General features: G+C 32.1%; 1 protein-coding gene across 2 annotated transcripts in view; it reads right to left on the bottom strand.

The window, feature by feature from the left end:
- GRIK2 (glutamate receptor, ionotropic, kainate 2) overlaps positions 1 to 23021 on the bottom strand; it is a 567868-nt gene that overhangs the window by 15330 nt on the left and 529517 nt on the right. For both annotated transcript variants that reach the window (XM_004673729.2, XM_012722222.1), the window contains one exon: positions 15176 to 15401. In XM_004673729.2, the coding sequence (XP_004673786.1) occupies positions 15176 to 15401 (226 nt within the window). The remainder of the gene's footprint in view (positions 1 to 15175; positions 15402 to 23021) is intronic.

The following is a 23021-nucleotide window of genomic DNA, read 5'->3' as shown; positions in this document are numbered from 1 at the left end:
TTACCCACAAGTATTTTGGTTTGTATTTAATGTTGCCTAAGCTTTTATTTTGACATACACACACACACACACACACACACACAATTTTTACTAAAAGCAATTAAAACTATTTTTACTAAAAGCAATTGAAAAACTTGTCAGGGAACTTTTCTGTCTCATAATGGACTACTAGTAATCTTGAGCTTTTATTAATATAAAAAGAGTAATAAGGAAAATCATGGGATGCTAGTAATCTATTGAAAAAGTGATAGCTTTAAAGATATAGCAAACATAGAAGGAGAACTTGTTATTTAACATAATCCTAAATCTTCACATAAGAAATGAAGTCTATGACTTCACTGCCTTTTTATTTTTTTAATTGCATTGTTTTTACTGTTACAACACTACCATATATGATTCAGAGGTACAAACAAGTCTTTTTAGATTTGTTATCACACTATGCCCACCACCAAGATTTTTAAATCTTTATTAAATGGGCATAACCCACTCCCATAATTATAATTTAAATATTATATTTGTATTTTGTAATCTCTCCTAAGCAAACAATGGAAGTGTTTACTTTTTGGTTTCTTTTCTATGCTGTCTTTCAGATACTACTTTGAGGAACACAGTTTAAAATCTATTCCTGAATCATGTCAGATTCCAAGGGATTAGTCTGTTTTCTACTCATTATATACAACCTAGTTTACCTCGGATTAGTATTTAGCTTTCAAGGTATAATCTATTTCTATGTAATTACAAACTTCTTGGAATAGAGGATATTTGTCTCTAGCTTCTTAACTCTCTCTGTTCATTCATCCAGCCCTCCATCCAATCTATTCACTTTATAGATTCAACAAATGTTACCTCTTGAGAGGGGCATACTATCTTGCTGAGGCATTCCTAATATGATGTATGAGTTACATCCTGGCACTTTTGGTCTCTGACACATATTTAACACCATAAATTAAGACAATGTTGTTTGACCATCTAGTAGTTTTCATTAATTCATTACATGCAAACTGGCACTGGGTTCAAGGTCATTTTAACTCTGGTTTCCATTCTAACTAACCATGGTATTTTTCCTGCAAAATTAAAATTTGGTTGAGTGAAAGCTTCTAATTCAAGCAGAATTTAATTTATCAAATGTATCTTTCAATTAGACCAGTATCTGAAACAAGTCTTATGTGTAGAATAGTAACACATAGCAAAATAAAAATGTGGCTTCCTTCCTGGAAATACAATTAATTATAAGCAAATTGGGGGATTGATAATTACTTCAAAAATAGGCTCTTAAATATGGTAATCTGTTGATCCAGCAACCAATATTTTGTGCTAGTTAATTTCTCATCTTGAGCAATACTGAAATACTATTCTCTTATTGCCAACTGCACTAGAATATGTATTCTAGTATCAACAATATAGTACTCTCTACTACATCCTCAAGAACAAAATAAGGTACAAACAAAAGCAACACAATTTCCAAAAGATGATGAATATATCTTGATTTCTTGCTGGCTGCACTTCTTATTTTCAGCTCTGATTATAAGTATAAAAATTTCCCACTGAAAACAAAACTTCCCATACTTGCTTTCAATGCAGTATTTTGTTTGAATCAAAATTAAAGTTATGATGCTTCACGTTGATATTTTTATCAGTATGAAATAACAGGGAATATAATCAATGATAATAAATTATTGCCATATGTTAATCATCATTCTGCCATTGATTTAGTTTAAGTAATTTAAAAAATGGATTCATTGATGAATTATTACTTCTTTAGTATATCTATTGATTTTCCCTGGAAAGCATGTTTATGTAACTACTAGCTGAAGTCAAATGTGGACTGAGATATCATGTATTCAAAAAAATTACAAGGAATATTGAGGACCAAGAACAAAATATTTTCCATCCCTCTTACGACTTTAACAGCTATGGGTTTAGTTATAATCATGTGAACAGACACTAGGTATATAGGTATAAAAAGCTTAAGTCTTGCCCAAGTAGTGGCCATCCTTTAGCCATATGTTGGCAGTCAAACTATGCTCCATTTCAACTGAGAGAAGCTGGCAATTGTGAAATTGCCTCTGAGTTAGATGAATATTTTTGCAAGTGGGTTCTAAGCTTGATTAGAAAGAAGTTTTCACTTACTACATTAAAGCAGTTCTAACACACAGAGGTGAAAGGAGGTAAAGGGGAAGGAGGACTGAAAGGGAAAGAGGGAGGGGAGGAAATAAGAACAAATGAATGTTTATTGCATCATGAAGTCCCCTGATATGTCAGATGCATATGACATGGAGCTGAAATTGTGAACTTAGGGGACACTGAGGCAACTCAAATAATATATGAGAGCACACGGTCATAAATAAAAACTGTAAATGCACTTCCTCAGAATTTTCTCAGTAATATAATTACAATCTCTAAAAACATTACATGTTAAATTTTATCAAGGGTTTTCAGAAAACTGTAATTGCATTAGAATCTTTTCCAAAGGATAAATTGAAAACTGTAGGAAAATTAACTATGATTATCACAATTAATATAAAATTTACCAAATATTTCAAAGCTAATTTGTAGGGTTAAATTGAATTCCTTCCATCTCTCCTCCCCTCCCTCCTTTCCTTCCTTTCTCCCATCACTACTTTTGTAATTATTTTTTCTTCTCTTTTCATATTTTGTCTTTCCCTTTCTATCATCTATTTTCTCCCCTTTCCTTTGTATCTCCCCACACTTTCCTTTCTTCTCCTTTACCTAAGTCCTTTCAATACTGCTACTTTCCCTCCCTCCTTCATTTCTTTCTACTATTCTGACATTTTTCTTGTGAACCAGAACCCACTTGGTTATAAGTCTAACTCTACACAATTTATTTGTTTGCTCATTTGATTTTCCTTTCATATTCTTTACAAACTGGTAATATTCAGTATGTACCAATATTTTCCTTATCCCGTTTCAATACATCTATGTAGGATACTCATTATAAAGTAAATGCATTTAGTATGACACTTAAATTCCTGGAGAGGCTTATTGATTGACAAATAGCTTTGCTTTAAAGGTTACACAGCAAGTTGTCTAGTACTGTTTTTGTAAAGTCCACTAAAATCTCATCACCTATACTGACAATATTCCACCCATCTTTCCAAGTTTCTTTACTTATAAATCTGGCTTCCATTTGCTTTAGTCAATTACAAAGGTCATAAACAAAATCTCTATTTTTGAAAAGTACCTCTTTCTTAAACTCATTACACCAGTGTGTTCTTTTCCATCTACTGATCCATATGCTTCATGAAGCACCCACTTATAAGCATTCACATCACACTAATCACTTTACAACATGTCTGCACATTTGACTTTCAAATACTTCTGCAGAAAAATCTTAAAATGCAAAACTTATTTAAATATATTTGCACAATAAATTAAGAAAATAATTTTTTGGGGCAAGAAGCATTCATTTTTGTTCTCCCTACTAGTGTTCAAATTCTTTAATATTTTACTAAAATAATAAAGGGCTGGCTGGGTATTGTTATTTGTCACAATGGTTAATATTCTCCATTTCAAAAGGACTTTAGTGTTCTTTTGTTATTACTCTATCATCATGATACTGTTATATTCTATGTATGATACAGAATTAGTTTACAGACCTTGGGGAAATATTTCTAAGAAGTAGACTACTAACAATTTTAGGTTTCTTCTAGCTTGTCATTATTTCACAATGTTGAACACCTTCAGAAATGTAGTGATTTGCAAGGTGTTTAGATATGTGAATACACCATTACCACTAAGAACATAGTATACTAAGGGCTGGCTCAAAGATCTTAAGTTGTGTGAGAATTCTTTCTATTCTTGAAAGAGTTTAGACTGATAAATATTTAAAAGGCTTATTCCTAAACACTATAAGCCCGGTAAATGTTGACTTAAGACCAGGCAATATGCCATTTATAGGTAATAAAACATCTATTACTCACCTTATTTCATTCAGCAAATAACACAGGGACTAACACCACAGTCAGCATGCAATAAATGCTTTTTGAATTAATATCTGAGTAAATGAAATCAATCATGATATGGTCAAAATGTCAAACTGATGTTGGAATCTTTTAAGGTTCTTATTAATTTCAATAAAAAAGAGTCTATAAGTGGATATTTCACAATTTTACAACATTCTCTTACAGCATTTTACTAATTTGAAGATGAGTTTTCATATCTAATAGGACACTTTTTGTCTCATATTTATTTTTAAGAAGTGAAAAAAACAAATTTTACATTCATATTTTGCAGTTAACTTTATATTTGTACATCTTTGGTTGTGTCTTCTAATAATGCTGCTATACAGTACCACAGTCTAACATTTTCCTATGCAAACTTGACTCAGTTTATAACTAAAAAAAAATATTTTTGTGTGATTTAGTATTCATTTATCCTAACATTGTAAGTTTCATGGGAGAGAGACTGTATTTGCTTTGTTGTTATAACACTGGCACACAGTAAATAAACAATATTTGAATGTATTGAATGAATACAAGCATAAATAAAGGCATATACTTGTTAACAATGGTTTGATATATTTCAAATTAAACACTTATCATAGTTAGCAGTTAAATCGTTGATGGGCCTATTTTTATTTCCTGTTAGGTAATAGCTACACTGGGGGAGAGTTATTTATGACTTGTTTTGTTCTTTCAGAGGCATCCCATCAATAGTTCTCAATTTAATAAGAGCATAGCAATTCCTGATAAAGAATGATAAATACGATAAAAGAGCAATGTTATCTTAAAAACAAAATCACAATACATTTTAACCAAGAATATATGATAGATAAAAGTGATCCATTACCAGGTCCTCCCTGGTGGTGCAATAGGTTAAAGCACAACACTATGAAGCTATTGCAGCAACTGCAACAGGAGTTTGATCCCCAGCCAGGGAGGTGACCCACATGGTGTTACAGACCTCTACTATCCCTCTCACTGCTCCCCTCAGCAATGTACTTCATCAATCTGCCTGTTCTGCTCCCTACTCTGTCTCTGATGAATCCTCTCTCTCTACTCCCATACCTCTGACCTGCATCCCAGTTCTGTATACATGAACAAATAAATATTTTTTTTAAAAAGTGATCCATTATCCATGATAATGAATAATTGTTCAACATTAGAAATCTATACTTAATGATGTAAAATTGAAATTTATATAATGCTAAAATACAATGTTTCTTTAATTAAAAAGAGGTTAAAGAGTGGCCCTCCCTGGTGGCGCAGCGGGTTAAAGCACAGCACTGAGAATCTAAGACGGCTTCCGCATGGGTTCGACTCCCGCCTGCCCCGGAGGTGACCACATGGCGTGGCAGACCTCTCCTGAACCGCCCACTGCTCCCCTCAGCAGTGTACTTTGTTGATCTGCCTGTTCTGTACCCCGCTCTGTCTCTGGTGAATCCTCTCACCCTCCGCATCTCTGGCCTGTACCCCAGTTCTATATGAATAAATAAATAAATAAATAAAAGAGGTTAAAGAGAAAAAATATATATCTAATTTGTCAAAAATTAAAAAAAATCTACGAACTTCATTTTCTTGCTTAAAATTTTGCAAGCTATTCTAGAATAGTACAGAAAAATTCCTATTCCTAAGTATGTCATACACTCCCTTTTTTTAAACTCCCAGGGGTTTCTTTGATTTTAACTCTTTTTTTTTATCTAACCTCACAGCAATATACACAGTGATATTTCCTGTTACTGTAATGTCGACTTTTCATATTTGCTCCAATTTTCCAGTTGAACTTCCTTTCATACATCCCTCTCTTTGCACAGTTATCTTTGACTGTCAGGGATATACATAAGGTGTCCTGGTACATTGCAGGTACTCTAGCATGGCATTTATCACATCATATCCCAGTGGTTTTCTCTCTGTTATTAACTACTGGATGACAATAGGAGTGTCCTAAAAGCTATGACCTTGTCTAAATCATGTTTTACTACTATAACTACTTACACAATCACTTAGTACAGGAGTCTGATTGTAGAAACACAATGAAGAACAACACAACATGAGCTTGGCCCTTTAGAGTTTTCACTGGAACAAAATCCCCACATATTCTGAATAACTTTTGACAGATTTCTGATAAAAAGCACTACTGTATACAACCATGAAACAGGCAATGATTATCTTAGTCTGCTGAATTGTTACACAAAAATTGTTGCTTTACCTTGAAAATTAGTATAGGGACAATAACTGATTGTTTTTTAGTCTATTTTTCCTCTACTTTCTTTTTATATGCATTTCTGCTTAGAAAATAATCTTAAGGAAGGAAAATGCTAGTGAGGCACAAGATACCAAGTTCATGGTGAATGGAGCCAAATATAAATGCCACTGTTAATGTGGAAATGAGAGAAATTAGATGTGTGTGTGGGAAAAGATCACATGCAATAGGTACATCTAACACACACACACACACACACACAAGCTTCTGAATGAAATATTTGAGTCAAGTGACTTTACAAACAAGAACACTATAAATTTTTTAAGTTGTTATATTCATAATCAATAATTGCCTTTTTTTAGATAGAAGTTGTGTTACTGCCTCCAATGCCTCCAAATACAGTGATTTTATGACCTCTAGAAAAGAGTAATGTAAATGAATCATATTTGAAGAAATATTTGTAGATGCCTATGTGAGAGACACAACCATATCAATGACAATCCAAATTACAGACTATGTGTTCTAGATAGTTTCCTTTTATTCATATTCTGAGTTTTCTCCAATATACATAAAAAAAGAAGGGCAAACTTTATCAATACATAATTGAAAAGTAAACTCTTTTCACTGATTCTGACATATTCATATATGGTATTTAAAAAGTGTCTGGTGAAGTAGACTGGTAGTTATTTTGCTTCTCTGGGTATTTAATAATGAAACTCTGATACTTAGTATAAAAATGGAAATATTTGTATCTTAGACACACTGTCTTCAATACAATTGTTTCATTTGCATAGTAATCATTTGAAGGATATTTTAAATAAAATCACAATCCTAATTCATTATTAGAACCAAAAATCAAGTCAGTCAATGTCTGACAGCTTTGATCATCACTGAATTCTACCAATATGAGTCCCTAAATTATATAATAAATATACAGACTACTTGTTTATATTATCTCTCTCTCCTTTTGTGTTAACGTAGTTTTCCACATCTATCTTGTTGGGAAACAAAATATTTATAAATGAATTCTATGTCTATTCCTTTACAGCATATGCAGAATGTGAATGATAAAATTTCTTAGATTAACCAAATGGAAAGGAAACATATATACTTTTATAGACGAACCTTCCCTGTAAACTCTGGACACTGTTTATTAAACACTCAAGAAGTGTTTGAAGACAGACAAGTTTCATTTATTATTTATACAATGTCCTATAGTAGAAATTGTCTTATCTTTATAAAATAGACAAAATTCCTTTCTTATTCAACAGAGAGTCTATAATATACTGAGGTTAAAACCTAGAGAAATTCCATAGAAGAAGATGTCTAATTGTCTAGAAATGGATAATTTTAATAATTCACCTCATCTAATATATAATCAATGATTCCAAATAAATAAACCAGAGGACAAAATGGGTAAGGCACAAATAATTTAAAAGTCAAAAATTCATTTTTGCATTATGATAAACATGTCATCAACATGGCCCTTTAGAACTCGTTGTGTACCGATGTCCTGATCCAAATACATTAAGTTTATTTCTTATTGCAAAGTACTTATGTAGACATAACTCTAGACATCTACAAAAAGGGACACTGAGGCTCAGTAACTTCACATAGGTATGCAGGGCACTCAGACAGAACTAGGATTCAGACATAAGTCATCTGAGTACAAGGTCACATATTACATATTGCACACTAAGGATGCCTTTTTCACATGAAGGCCCATAAGTGCAAGTCATGCATCTTTGGAATTTAGTACTTACATATTTTGCCTCTGCTTTGACTCATTTTTTTCTAATAAGAATGAGTCATTGATCTTACTTAGTCCTGCTAAGCAAAGGTTGACAGTCTGGCATATTCAATCTTGCTGTCTCTAATAGTATTTGAACCCATGGCCACAGACCAATCAACACAACAATAAATGTGTGAAATGATCCAATGTTTGCATAAAAAATCTATCAGAACTAATTCTATTTTCAAAAGAATTATCCATGTATACATGGGTTAGGTATCACTTGATCAGCTTTGCAATATTAAGAAGGTTGTTCTCAATTCATCAAGTTAAGTTCTCTCTGGAAACTTCCTAGATTCAAGCAAGCAGTCTGTTGATGATGTCTGTGAAGCAGCTATAGCACACTGAGACTCTATTTTCAATGACATAAAATCTAGGCTTTAACAAATATGTCATATATGTTCAGCTTCTACAGGTATAATTTGACTTTTTTTGTTTAACTCAGGTCCTGAAAATTATTAGATCTTGATTTAGCCTAGCAAAATCACTTCACCAATATTAAAATTATGCTGCTTATGCAATGAAAAAATAGAATGCATCTTAATGGAAAGTTTGACCTGCAGAAAGATGAATAATTTACATCAATTTTTGTGCATTATGTTCAGCTAATGAAGACAAATGTATTCATTCATTTAGGTAAAACTGAAGAACTGAAGGCCAGCAATTTTATGCATCTATAATGATGAATATTATAGTCCTTATTATATGATGAATTGGGAATTCTAGAAATGGATCGTGAACAAAACTAGGAAAAACATGCTTCTCGTACTGATTTCTATTTTTATAAACACTACAGCTGCCTTAAGCAAACAACATGACTCCCTTAGTACCAATTCCACATCTCTCACTTCATCAAATAATGATAAATGAAGCAGTAAAGTTGCATGTATTTAACAATAGGAAACAGAAGAAACTCACATTGTTCAAATGTCAAGTACGTACAGGGTCAATAGAACAACCTATTACAAAATTCTTTACTTTAGCCTGATTATGTGTAAAGGCATTACACTGAACTAAAATGCATCTGAGAACTGTTAACAGGACTATTGTCACTTTGTATTCATTAGTATAAAATGTTATCAGTTTACAAAGGTACCATTAAAATCCAGTTATGGAATAAGAATTATCTAATGTGCATAACCAAATTAGTAAATATGATGAAAATGAAATGTATATAACAATTTTATGGATGATAAATTTAACCTCAGCATTAAAAGGCATTTATAATATATTTGCATCATCTCTACCCCTTTACATTCTGCATCTGTTACATATATTTTCCAGTTATAAGACTACCCTATGACAATTTTAATTTGTATTTTGTTCACAAATACTTACCGACTTTGAAACATAAGATTGATTAATTTAACTCAAACAATAAAATGGAAACAAATGAGATTATAGAAATTTTTAGCATCTAATAAACAATGTGCTCAGATATGAGCACAATCTCCTTCATCTCCTTTTCTGCTGATATATATGTTCACATATTAAGGCTGTGAGGAACTAACAAACAAAAGAACATTCCACTAATTTGTTTCTAAAAACAGAAGTGGTTTTAATGAAAACTTTCAGTCGCATAATAATATTTCTACCAAATTGAATACATCACACAAAATAACACCAACTGACCCTGATGGATTTTTCTAAACTGCTGCTTTCTACCAATTTATGGACTGCTGAGTCTGCCTGGTTCTCAAAGAGCAATAGACACTCAACATTTGAAAGAGAGAAGCCAAGAAGGCTTTTAGTGTGAACAGTCTAAAGGAAGGCAATGTAGTTGAAAATGCCATTAAGTAGAAATGTTTGGATAAAATAGATTATCACCCATGGTGAATTAAGAGGCAAGCCTGCCACTGCTCTTACATTTTAAATATTTCTTAATCAAAACTGCTGTGATTTGCTTTTTTTTTTTTTACTTTTATCGCACCCAGAGTTGCTTTTTAAAGATTCTTTTAAATGCAATAGGATGTTCAGTTAACTTATTATGAGTTAGAAGACCGACAACTTAAAAAATCTACCATAAAGTAAATATCACATTAAAATAAAATTGCTGCAGTCAAGAAAATTGTGAAAAGGATTTAATGTCACCTGAAGCTTAATTAAACCAACTTATGCTTATTTAGCATTTACCTTCACATCATTGTTGATTGCTCCACTAAAGTATTTTTGTGTAAACAGAGCTTCCCTAATTAAATAGCCTATATCTGAGTCATTCAGCAATTTCACTACACACATTGGGCAGTAATCATCACACTCAGAGTGATTAATGGTGATGGAGAGGCCCCTAGATTAATCATGCAGGAGGAGACCTAGCAGGGCAAGAAGATCCTTTGACTTTTCTGGGGGGGAAGGGAAATGAGCATCATTTTAATAATATATCTGATTTCCTTTTCTAAAAAATGGTATTTTCTATTCTAACCACCTGCATTTAGCCACATATGCTTTCAAGACAATATCTAGAAGTTTGAGCGACAATAGACAAAGAAAAGAACTTTCTCTCTTTGATAAATTTAAAATTTAGTAAACATAACTTTTTATTAGATTTTATGACTCTTGCAAATATAAACTCACCATTCTAGAGAATTTTTGGAACTGATGGAAATTTCCAATATCTGAACCTATATTGTTTTACTATAAATATATTTATTTCATTAACTCTTCCTGGAAAAAAGCAAAAGACTCAACATCATTTTAAACTGAATGCATTTTTTTCAAGAGTGTGGAGCCTGTGATTCAATAAAACTAGGCAGATATATTACTAATACTCTTCAATATATTTGAACAATAATAATATAAAGGACAAATTCTAATAACTAGTTGAGTAATGGGTATTATATTTGTTGAGAGTTTAGGGGGAGCCAGAAACTTATTCAAGTACTAAAGTTGCATGTCATGTGCTTATTAATGATCAAATAAACATGAATAATTTATAAAGCCCTATTATTTAATAGAAGTATGACATAGTAAGTCATAAATTACCGAATGAAATATTTTTCTGAGAAATGAGGGAGTGAAGTGAGAAATACCTCATTATACACTATACTTTTTGATGAATTTATATGGAAGTTAACTCACTCAAATTATCTCAAAGCCATTTCGATATTATACTATACTAGGAACTAATAAAATATAACCTACTGAACTCAAGAACTTAATGCTAGAAGTCAAAGAAAACAATTATCAAAATAAGAGAAAAATACATATGTTGCAATATCTGCAGATGAGTTACCTGAAAATTCATTCACTTAAATTTAAATTATTGTGTTCAAATTTATCTCTTTCAGAGTTAGGGTAAACACAAAATATATATTAAATGCATTAAACAACATTTTTTAATAAAAATAAAACACATTAATAAAATTTAATTAAGTATAAGTTGGCACCTATAACAAATAAATTACCCTAGTTAAAAATAAAATTAGACTTGTGTTCTCTAAGTTTTTATCGGAAATGACCTTGCCAATATTATATTTTCTGCATTAACAAAACTTTATTCCCTAGAGCAAGAGTTGATTTGATCAAAAGATAAAAAGAAAAAAATCTACATCCTAATGCTATTACTTATTGTTTTGCTATCTTATCTACAGGGTAAATATAAAATCAATGTATATAGAAATTTCAAGCATTATGCTCAGTATATTCTTTAATTTATAGTTATAATATAAAATATAGTTAGTCTATTAATATTTTAAATTCATTCCATTTTTCTTAATAAGTCAGTACCCTTTAGTAAACTGTATCAAGAGTGTAAAGGGGTCAGAAATTGCTTCTTGTATGGGTCCTTTAAACTTTAAGAGAAAATTTGCTTAGAAGTGATTCAACTATTATTCTTTATTTTTTAATAGCTTTCACATATAAAATATCCCAATGAGTTTTTGAAATTTGTATTATAGTTGATTTTGATTTATTTTTAGCTGTGTTTCAAAACAAGACATTATGATGGAGACATTCCTAGTACATTGTATTTACAAATAAGTGTAAGCAAAAAAAAAAAAAAAAAAAAACCTCCATTAAAGTTTTATCTTAAATATAAACTGAAATAAATTATTTTAGAAAATCTGTTTATAAATATTGCTGCAATACTATATTTCCAAAAATATAAATAATTTGTTTGGCATGGCAAATAATTAATTGAAAATCCACAGTGAAGGCATTATGCTGAAGCCTTTACAATAAGAACATAGACAAAAAAAAATAGTGTGCCCTCATCAAGATGCCAAAAACCAGCAGAGGATGTTAAGGACATATTGAAATCACACACCCCCTGGAAACCAGAGTGAAATATTTATTTATTTATTCTAGCTCTTTCCAAATAAAAACACAAAAGTAATTGGAGCCTAACAAATTATTGTTTCTACTCCTCAGAATTGGGAATTTGAATGAGCTTGATTTTAAAAATTTGTCCTAAGATACCAGCTAACCATATTTCTCCAAATACTTCTAACCTAATCAGACAAATTGTGGGTTGCTGTCAAACATATTTTCTTAAATATTATTTTTTCAAGTGTATTTTAGATAGATGTCACATTTTCTAAATAACAACCCTCTAAATATTACTACTAAAAATAGAAACATCAATATTACTACTAAAAATATTACTACTAAAAATAGAAACCTAAAAGCACAATAAGTGATAAGTTAATTTTAGAATATCAGTGTTGTGAATATTACCTGAAGTTACTTTTTAACAGTATATAATCTATCTCTTCTAAATTATAAATTTGCTTATACAAATTTTTATTAATAAGTCCAAGTCCACTTGAAAATTTGGCAGATTCCAAAGTCTATCACAAATTCCAAATAAATGCTACAAGAATTCATGAAGCTGTTGCATTTATTATGTAATTCTTACTGAAAGAAAGATCAACTTATAATTAGTTGACCTAATTATAGAGGAAGTAATGGTTTAAACACTTTGTCAACACAAATTATGGCAATAACCTAAGTCTTATTGCTAATAAAAGCATGTATTATTACTTCATGTGTGTATTAAAGTTGGAAATTAATTTGGAGACACATCATTATACAGTTGACCCAGTACTATACAACTTTAGACTGCACTTGCAAATTTGGGAAGTAAGAGCTCAAGATTATGGTTTTATTAATTTCAATGACTATGGAATCATTATTTTGAGTGGTCTATACAATACAGACTATTTAGTGTTACAGGAGCTAGAGTTGCAAAATTCTTTTAAAATCAGTTCAAACTATTTTATACAAAAATTAATTTCAAAAAACTTTATGAAAATATAATAGAATTGAATGTTGAACTTTTTTGTAGAGTCATTATTAGTGGGAAATATTTGGATGTCGTAGACAATTAAAAGCAGTTATAAATGATCCCAAAGGAGCAAAGACATGAGCAGTTTTACAGTTAAATAAATCTATTTTTTAAATGAATTTGTGTCACTTTCTATTTTATATATTTTAACTTATCTGAAAGAAACTTCAAATTTATCATTAAAGAAATTTTGTCAAGGTAAATGAATAAGCTGACTGTGCTACCTATTAAATGTAAACACATAAGGATCAGTTATGACCCAGTCACTGTCAAATTTGCAAAACTAAGGATGATAATTTCTAGAGATATTATTAAAATATACAGTGAGTATCTGTGTGTTTTTCCCTTTCAAAAATTACTGTGGTGAAATTATAATATGTTAACCCCTATTTTTTTTTCCTTCTGTAGAGTAGTAGTTCCTAGTGACTGCAGTAATAAATATCCACAAACATAGCTTTAAACAACACAAATGTATTGGCTTATAGTACAGGTCAGAAATAGGAAAAGTGTAGTGTGGCCACATGCATTCTGTGGCCTCTAGAAAAGAATCTGCTTCTTTACCTTGTAAACTGACATCCTGGCTTGTGACCCTTTTTCACTTGTAATACAGCATTTACAGGTCAACTCCCTCTCTCTTTCCCTGCATTTCCTTTTCTCCCTCCCCAACCCTGCCTTCCTCTCTCTCTTTCAGCATTCTTATGTCACCGTTTGAATGTTCATATCCTATCCGTATTCAAATATTGAAAATTATGGAACTGGAGATGGAGACTTCAGGAGATGATTAGTACATAAATAAGGCTGCAGCTCTCATGAATGAAATTACAATCTATATAGAAAAGACCTTAGAGATATTCCTAAAGCTTCTACAACATGAGCACAAGTGAGAACTGAAAGCAGGATTCTTACCAGATACCAACTTTGGATTTTTCTAATTTCCAGAACTGTGAGAACTAAAGTACTGTTGTTCATAAAGCATGCAATCTCTGGTATTTGTAATAGCAGTAACTAATTTTCATGTCTCCTTAACTGGGACTCTGACTCTCTAAATTCTTTCTCAGAAGGATTATTATTTTTATTAGCTTGGACCAATATGGTTAATTAAAAATAATTTCCCTATCTCAAGACCATTAACTAACCACATCCACAAAATCCCTTAACTTTTTTTTTTTTCCTGTTCTGAAGATGATGGGGGAAACAATTTTATGACCACCACATGAGCAAACATACTTATATTATGTATTTATTTAAGTGTGGTGAGAAAATGTGCGTATTTTTATATTTATAGTGCATAATATGAAGTTCAATAAATAGTTTTCATTGTATTTCCTGGGAGTTATCATTTTGTATTCCATTTCTTGAGCTTGAAAATAATTATGTCCTATGAAAGAGAGGTGTGTTAAAAGTAACTAATTCTGAGTATCAAATATTCCATATATACTGCTAGTAAATAAGTCTCATATATGTATCCATTTTATATAAAATAAACATTCATGGAAATAGTTTGTGACTCATTTTTGCAATCAACTTTCAGTCTAGTACTATATTCAGGGTGTCAGAATGGCCAAGTGGTCAATGTTGCCAGGCTCAAATACTATACTCATAAACTGCAAATATGGAAAAAAAAGAAAGAAAACTCAATTTTATTCATTAAACACTTCTTACGTGTAGTATTGAGAGGTTCTTAGAAGGATGGTATAGTTTTTTTAAAAACTGATACAGTAATAATGTCTGATAATCATTTGGTAGACTCAATTGTTCTTTTGTTTCTTATTTATATAGAAGCAAATGTCCAAATTGCTTTCTTGATTTCACATAATAACTGAATAAGGCAAGATGCATTTGTTACAATCAAAACTAATGGCATACCGACACAGCTTTCCCCCTTCTTACAGGAACTAAGATCGATGACCAAAGAACAAAGGCTCACATAAACCTACCCATGGGAGTGCCAACACCATAACCCTTGGAGTCTATAAGGCCGCCAATCTGTGTCAGGTTGCAATTCCGCTGGGTAACAAACTCGATTGTTGTGGATTCCATTAGGAAAGCATAATCAGAGGTGAGGACTCGCTGGATTCCTTCTTCATTACTTTTGACGAGCACTGACTGCCTCCTGCTACTCATAAAGGCCCACATTTTGTCATATGTGGAGATTTTCGATTTCTGGGGAAAAATAAAATACATAAGGAAGATATTTTTTAGTTTTCATGTGCTTTTACCATATGCATATGGAAGAGACTCTAGTTTACTCATACTAGTTTGTAAATATATTATTAATAATGGTGATAGCTAAGCAAAAGATCAAAATTTGTATAAATGTTTCTTATAGTAATACCTCACCACATTTCTAAGTATAGAGCAGATTTATATAAAATATAGTACACAAGTTACAATTTAGTAGAATATAGCACTTTCCAGTGATAGCTGCATAGCTATTTCTACAAAAAAAAAAAAACAAAACTGAAAAGTAAAAAAGGAATAATGCTTAGCATTTCCTGACAATTTTATTACTTTTATTATTTTTAGTTGTACGCAAGTAGAGTGCATCACCAGTTAAAAACAAAAGGTGTGTACAAAATTAGATTTCTAAAAGTCTTTCAATAAAGCAATTAAAATAGGTTATAAAATCTTTGAACAAAACATTTAAAACTCTTTAGCTGAAAATGACAATGATGCTTTTTTTCTTTACATCGGATTACTCATAGTGTAAAGCATGTTTGTATGCAATTACTTAATCTTGTTATTTCAATTTATGTAATAGTCAAATATCTTTTGCAATCTCACAAATTTAAATTACTTAATTTTGAAATAACATTAACAATTTACAAATGAGAAAACCAAAATATAAAGGTTAATGATTTGCCTAGAATCATGTAGCTACTTCATAAAAAACAAACAAAAAAAACCCCAGAATTCAAACTTGAACAAATTAGCTGCAGAGTTCATATATCAATCATTGCACTACAGCAACTCTGTCTGAAGATACAGATCATGGATTTCAACAAAAGTGACACAGCACATCACCCTATAAAGCAAATCACAGTTTCTCAAACCCTAGTTAAGTACCCAGAGCTTACAGTGAGCCTTTTAGCATATTATATATGATCAAACAGCAAAGGATAACCAGGTATTTAAGGGAATTCTCTAATGTGACATATAAACATCAAGACAAACAAGATGGCACAAGTGTTCCCAGAAGAGTAATATATGTTGTACAGAAGTGAAAAGAACAATAAATGAAGCCTTTTGAAAGAAAATATCTCCAATAACAAATATATATTTAAAATATATTGACAATAAAAACCTGTAGTGAATGTTAGAAATAAGCATCTACAAAATAGAGAATTTCTACAGAGTAAAGAAAATCTGCTGAAAATAGAAAACATTAGGAAAAAAAAATGTTCTGAGGAACTAACATGAATAGCAGAATAATGAGTTCAGGCCCAGTACATAATGAGAACAAGACCTTTATACACACACACACACACACACATTATATATATATATATAAAATCTTGTCACACTATATATATATAAAATCTATTGTGACACACGTACACACTATAATATATATATATTATAGTGTGTACGTGTGTGTGAAAATAAATATATATATATATAATCTATTGTCAGTTGAGTCGCCATGGATGGAGTTAGAAGAGATTATGCTCAGTGTAGTAAGTCATAAAGAAAAAGAAAAATATTGGATGCTTCACTTACAGAAGGAATAAGGGATCAGGGGGGAAAAAAACACCTAAAAAAATCAATACAATAAAACTAAATAAAAATACTAAGACAGCTATAAATCAGAAAATCAGAGACATTCTGCAGGGGAGGGGGCAAGAAGAATGTACAAAACAGGGGTGGGAAGAGCACAAAGGACTGAGGACATAGAGCAAGGGTGAATTGGTGATGGAAAGTCTATGGAGACTACACCTGATATAAAAATGCAAATAAATAATGTGAAAAATAACAATACAGAGGGAAAAATAGCTGAAGATATGAACTTGGATATAGATTTGCTGTACTTGGTTATTTGAAAGACTACTCTTTTGGCAGGGCATTTGGAGTCATGGAACACGGTGCCAGAAGATGACAGAGAAACAGATAAACAGTAACCTTTCTCAAGTTTCTAAATTTCAGACAGGCTTCATTTTGCCTTCAAGTCCCTACCCTCATCCCTACCTTAGCCATTCAGAAGTCAAATTATCTAACAATATCAGGGTAGTCCCCAGGAAAAAGGGAGGTTCCAGGTTCCTTTGCCCAACCCAAAAGGAGGGTGGAACTGATCAGGGAGAATAATCTGGAGAGGAGAATGAGGAGGAAGGAAGCAGGATGGAGAATCAGAGGAGACCTGAGGGAGACACATGGAGCAGAGAGACATGAAGAAGCTTTGTTTTGTTTCTTGGTCCTGGACTGGTTGAAATAGATGTGGCTGAGAGGCGGTGTGGAGTTTAACTATGGCAGTGTTTACCTTGATTTTGATTTTGTTTTTCTCCTCCCTGTCTTGTCTGGCCATTTCTGACCCTTTCTTATGGGTCTCAGCCAGAAGGTGCTTTAGGCTTGTGGCGGGTTTACAGGCCTTGCTTTGGGCCAATCCCTTTTGGGTGGACTTTTACCCATGAGGGGATGGGTAACCTTGGGTGTTTGATTTAGAAACTATTTTCTTTAGCTCTGTTGTACTGTACACTGATTGTATTAAAATTCCTTTCCATTAAAGGTCTAATATGTTTTGTCTTGATGAAGCAGATGGTAGAACCTATTTAGAGTGTGCAGGCAGGTTTGGGAGTTTAGCTGTACCCTCTACCTGCTCTGTAACATAACCACAGAGATCATCTTTCTCTCTCTCCTTTTTAACTTTTGGAAATGTGTAATTTACTTTAGGAAATGTATAATTTGTAATTCTTCTTTAAAACCTTTGAACTATAAATCTTTTTAAATGTTCTTGTCAGTTTTATATCCAGGACTCTTTTTGTCAGCAACTTGGGAACCATCTTTTTGAAATATAAACATTAAAAGAGATAATTCCTCTGCCATCCAGTCTCCGTGGGAGGGAAGTAGCTTAACTTATTAGGTGCCTTCATCCATGTTGTAAAACTACTTTTTGTAATGAAGGGTCTAGAAAGTTTATTCTTCCTTTGGGTAATAAGGCCAATTAGCAAACAGAGACAGTTATTGTGCCCCTACCACAGCTCTTAAACATTTCCTCATCTTTTTTAAGCTTATTATTTATGCATACAGAACTGTGATACAGACCAGAGGTGAAGGGCTGGTGAGAGGCTTCACCAGAAACAGAGTGGGGAGAAGAACAGGCGGATTGACCAAGTACACTGCTGAGGGGAGCAGCGGGCAAGACAGTAGATGTCTGGCACACCATGTGGATCACCTCTGGGGCCACGGATCGAACTTATACTGAAGTGGCTGGGGCCAGCTTGCTGTGCTGTGCCCTTACCCATTGTGCCACCAGGGAGCACAAAACAACAACAAAATAAAACCTCTCTCCCCTTTTAAAAACTCTCACTAGACTTTAAAGTTTTCCATTTCAGCACAGTTTAGGTCTGCCTGAATTCTAGCCTTATTTTGTCAAGGCAATAGTTTTGAATAGATTTTTCTTTCTTGTTTATCTTTGTTCATGTAATTTTTTACTTTGCTAGAGCAAAGTCTCTTAATCTCTGTCTTTCTCTTTTCACACACACACACACACACACACACACACACACACACACAGATAGTATTCAAGTCCCATATATTGCAAATAGTTATTAGGCAAGGTTAGATAGCAAATGCAGTGAGAAACTGGAACAGACTGTGGATGCAACAGGATTTGCAATGCAATGAAATGACAAAGACAGGTATGTGAAGCTTGGGTTCTCAGTCCTAAAGGTTTAAGTAGGAAGATCATTTGGAATACAAGACAGCAGTATAGGTAAGGAGCAGTACTTGCATTAGTAAGTAATTTTGGAGATGAGAGAAATTCAAGAATTCAAAGACAGTATGAGAGAAAGAGAATACATAAGCTGTGTAATTAATAATATTTGGTCACTGCAATAATATAGGAAGAAGAGCATTTGGATGAGTGACTTTGCTTAAACTTCAACGTCACTGAGAATATTAAAAAACAAAGAAAATAATATCAAGAAAGTTTATTTTGAATAATTTGGAAATATTTAAGCAGCATGTAACTGAAACTATGATACAAATTGAGTTATGTAAGACTGGAATTCAACAGAAAGGTCAAAGGTGAAAATATGTACATTTTGGGCCCTCCCTGCTGGTACAACAGCTTAAAACACAGCACTATGAAGTTACTGCAGCCACTGCAACACAAATCCCATCTCTGGCCAGGGGGTTGGGGTGGGGGGACCCACATGCTGTGGCAGAACTTTCCTGACCCACCCCCTGCTTCCCTCAGCAGTATATTTCAGTACACCTGCCTGTTTGCTCCCCACTCTGTCTCTGGTAAATCCTCTCACCATCACCCCCTACCCCCACCCTGCCCCTCCAGCCTGTATTCCAGTTCTGTATGCATAAATACATCTTCAAAAAAATTTTTTTTAGTCCTTTTGGATACAGAAAGCAAGAAATGAACAAATGAAAAATATTACATGGGAAGAGAAATCCTAGGGTCAAATTTTGTGCAATTTTGTATTTCTGTGGCTGGCCAAGAAGTTTAAGCCTACAAATGAGAGATAAGAGAGTGAACAGAGACAGGAATCAAAATCTGGAAATTTTGATATTGTAGAAATCAAAGCCAAAGAATGTACAATGACAAATTGTTTATTGCTACCGACTTTCTTCCAAAACCCTCACAATTAAGACTGAACAAATTTCTTTAGATTTAGTAGTGGAAAGTTCCTTGAGAAGTTCAGTAAAAGCTAAAACAGTGTTGTGAAGTACTTACAAGTTATATTTATGTGGATTAAGGAAGGATTTGGGGGAGGTAAAATAAAGTCAGTAAATGCACTAAGAGAAAAATTCAGAAAGTAGGACTGTGACAAAGAGGAGGTTCAGGAAAATGGAAAGAAGAATATTTGATTTAAGTAAGATTTTCCAATATTGAAAAATCCCAAAGGGAGGCATTTCAGGGAAAAGATAGGCTTGAAATGTTAAAGAAAGAAATAACAATCAGTGCAAAGTTTCTAATATTAGTCTTGAGTACTTAACAGAGAACTCACAACACTGCAATTGACTTAACTTCAAATGTAAACTATTTCTGTTAAGCACACATGGTATTATACTTATACTCTTAAGTTTTATAGTGTAAAGAGGCAACAAGAAGCCTCAGCTCCACCTTTTTTAATGAAATGCAAAATTTCAAATAAACATTAGATTGTAAGATATCAGCTTAAAGTCTATATATGCAAGCTGTATAAGTTTAATAATAAAAGTAATAAAATGCATTTAATTAATGAGGTAGTAATAAAAAGGTAATTAATAATCAAATATCAGTATGGTAACTGTGAAAGTGATATGTAAACGTATTAGAAAAGACATATAAAGTTATGTGGGGCCCTCCCAGGTGGTGAAAAAGCACAGCACTAAGAAGCTAAAGCCACTTCAGCATGAGTTTGATCCCCGCTCCAGAGGTGACCCACATGGCGAGGCAGACCTATCCTGACCCACTCACTGTTCCACTCAGCAGTGTACTTCATTGACCTCCTTGTTCTGCTCCCCACTCTGTCTCTGGTGAATCCTCTCACCACGACTGCACCTCTGTCCTGTACCCCAGTTCTGTATACATAAATAAATAAATCTTAAAAAAAAAAAAAGGTGTTATGTGAACTAGTTTGTAGGTAGAAGATGGACCATATTGAAAAAAAGGCAACTTGTACTGTTTTACCAACTCTCTTTTGACTGTGATTAACATCATTGAAGTAGCTATTGTCATTGCCAAAGGGCATGACAACATCTTGACTAGGAACTAAGCAGTTGACCTAAAATGTTGAATCTTTCAAAGTCCTCTAACTACAGGGATGCAGCAAAGGGAGGACCAAGACAGAAAACCAGGAAAACTCAGGAACTGGGACACAATTTGACTTTGAACAATACATTACTTAAGAGAAATAAGGGAAAAAATGACATTCAAGTAATAAGCCTGAAATAATATAATTCTCTGTCAGGGAAGTATTGAGATAATGACAAATTAAACACTAATACAGCATATTCAGATAGAAGATAGCCAAATAAAATACTAAATTAATGAAGAAAGAACATAGAGAATTCATTGTTTTCTTCACAGAGGGAGAGGATAAGTTTATCTGATAGAAAATACTAATTCAGGTAAAGTTTTAAGGAGAAAATGATACAATTTATGTCATGATTTGGTAGAAAATATTGTGTAATATTTTGCAAAAATTAAAAGCATCCCGAATTATTAACCTTAAGGTTATGTTGTAAACTGTAATTTAACTAAAGACAATATGTAAATTAAAGTATGTCTCATATTTATTGCTCATTATGCATATACAAATCAAATTACTATAGAGGAAAAACATTTTTAAAATTCTAAGTAAAATAATCTTATTTTCTCATGCACCTTGACATGTAACTGAATATTGAAATCTATTTCTTTATTTTGTACCCACATTGATGACATTTAACTTTCTACATTACATTTGAAGCATTTAGGATGTCAATGCTTAGCAGTGTTCATTTTACCAAAGTGCTGAGATTTGTAAGCTGATTTGGTTTTTGCTATATCAGCACAAACCAAAAAAAGTAGTTCATAGACACTATTTCTATTATAGCAGTTGCTATCAGCTAAGAAACAGCAAAAGGATTAGAGATTCCAATCACTTATATAAATAAAAAATACAACCGTTTAAAAAATTTGAATGACAACTGATTTTGTGTTTTAAAAAAACATTTAGTATAAATACTAACTTATTTTAAATATAAATATTAAAATTATATTATAGATACTAATATATCTTAAATTTTACATATGTATATATATCTTTACAACTTAAAGATATATTTATTAGCTTTAATTTCTAACAGAATTCTAGCTAAAGCTTGTGATATTAAATTATCTGCCTCTTTACAGCTCTCAAATAACTAATGGGTTTTAGATAAGATTTTCCCTGAACATTTTAGAAAGATTTTTTTTTTTTTTAGGAACTGATAAGATACTAGTGTAACATGGGTGCTCTGAAATTTTGTTTCTATCCTTCCTAAAATATCAAGAAATCTTCAAAATAAGGATTGCTTAGTACCACTTGTATAAATCATTTTTTTTTCTTATTGGCAGAAACATACTTCACATACACAAAATAATTTTTTTTAAATTACTTTAGTTTATAAATGAATTTTCACCTCTATTCATTTTGCCTGCTGTCAAATACAACTTTAAATTTAGAAATCATCTTGTGCTCACTGGGTCTGTTTTAATAAACCTGTCAGCCTAGAGATGATAAGAAAATAACATTATCAATATTTTTGTGACCTCTGCAAGCAAGAATTTGAAACTAACATTTAACTATTTTCCAGAAGAAAGTCAATTTCATGAATGAGATGGAAAATCTTTAATATTACTTTTGTTTCAATTATCTATCAGAAAGTAACAATATAAATAAAATTTGGTCCTCTTTTATAAAATTGTTTATTATACTTAATATTAGATGTATGGACTATAATTTAGAATCTTCTAAAAATATAATGAAATGATGCATCACCCAAAACAACTTGAAGTAACTTACAAGATTTTAGGAACCTATTTTCTTTATTTAAAAAATAATAGAAAAAAGTCTTTTAAGTTATACAGCTTAGCTGAATTAAGTGAAC

This window comes from Condylura cristata, unplaced genomic scaffold, assembly GCF_000260355.1.
Source record: "Condylura cristata isolate star-nosed mole 26May11 unplaced genomic scaffold, ConCri1.0 scaffold00001, whole genome shotgun sequence".
Classification (NCBI taxonomy): domain Eukaryota; kingdom Metazoa; phylum Chordata; class Mammalia; order Eulipotyphla; family Talpidae; genus Condylura; species Condylura cristata.
Note: the sequence above shows the minus strand (reverse complement) of the source record. Positions and strands in the feature narration are given on the sequence as shown.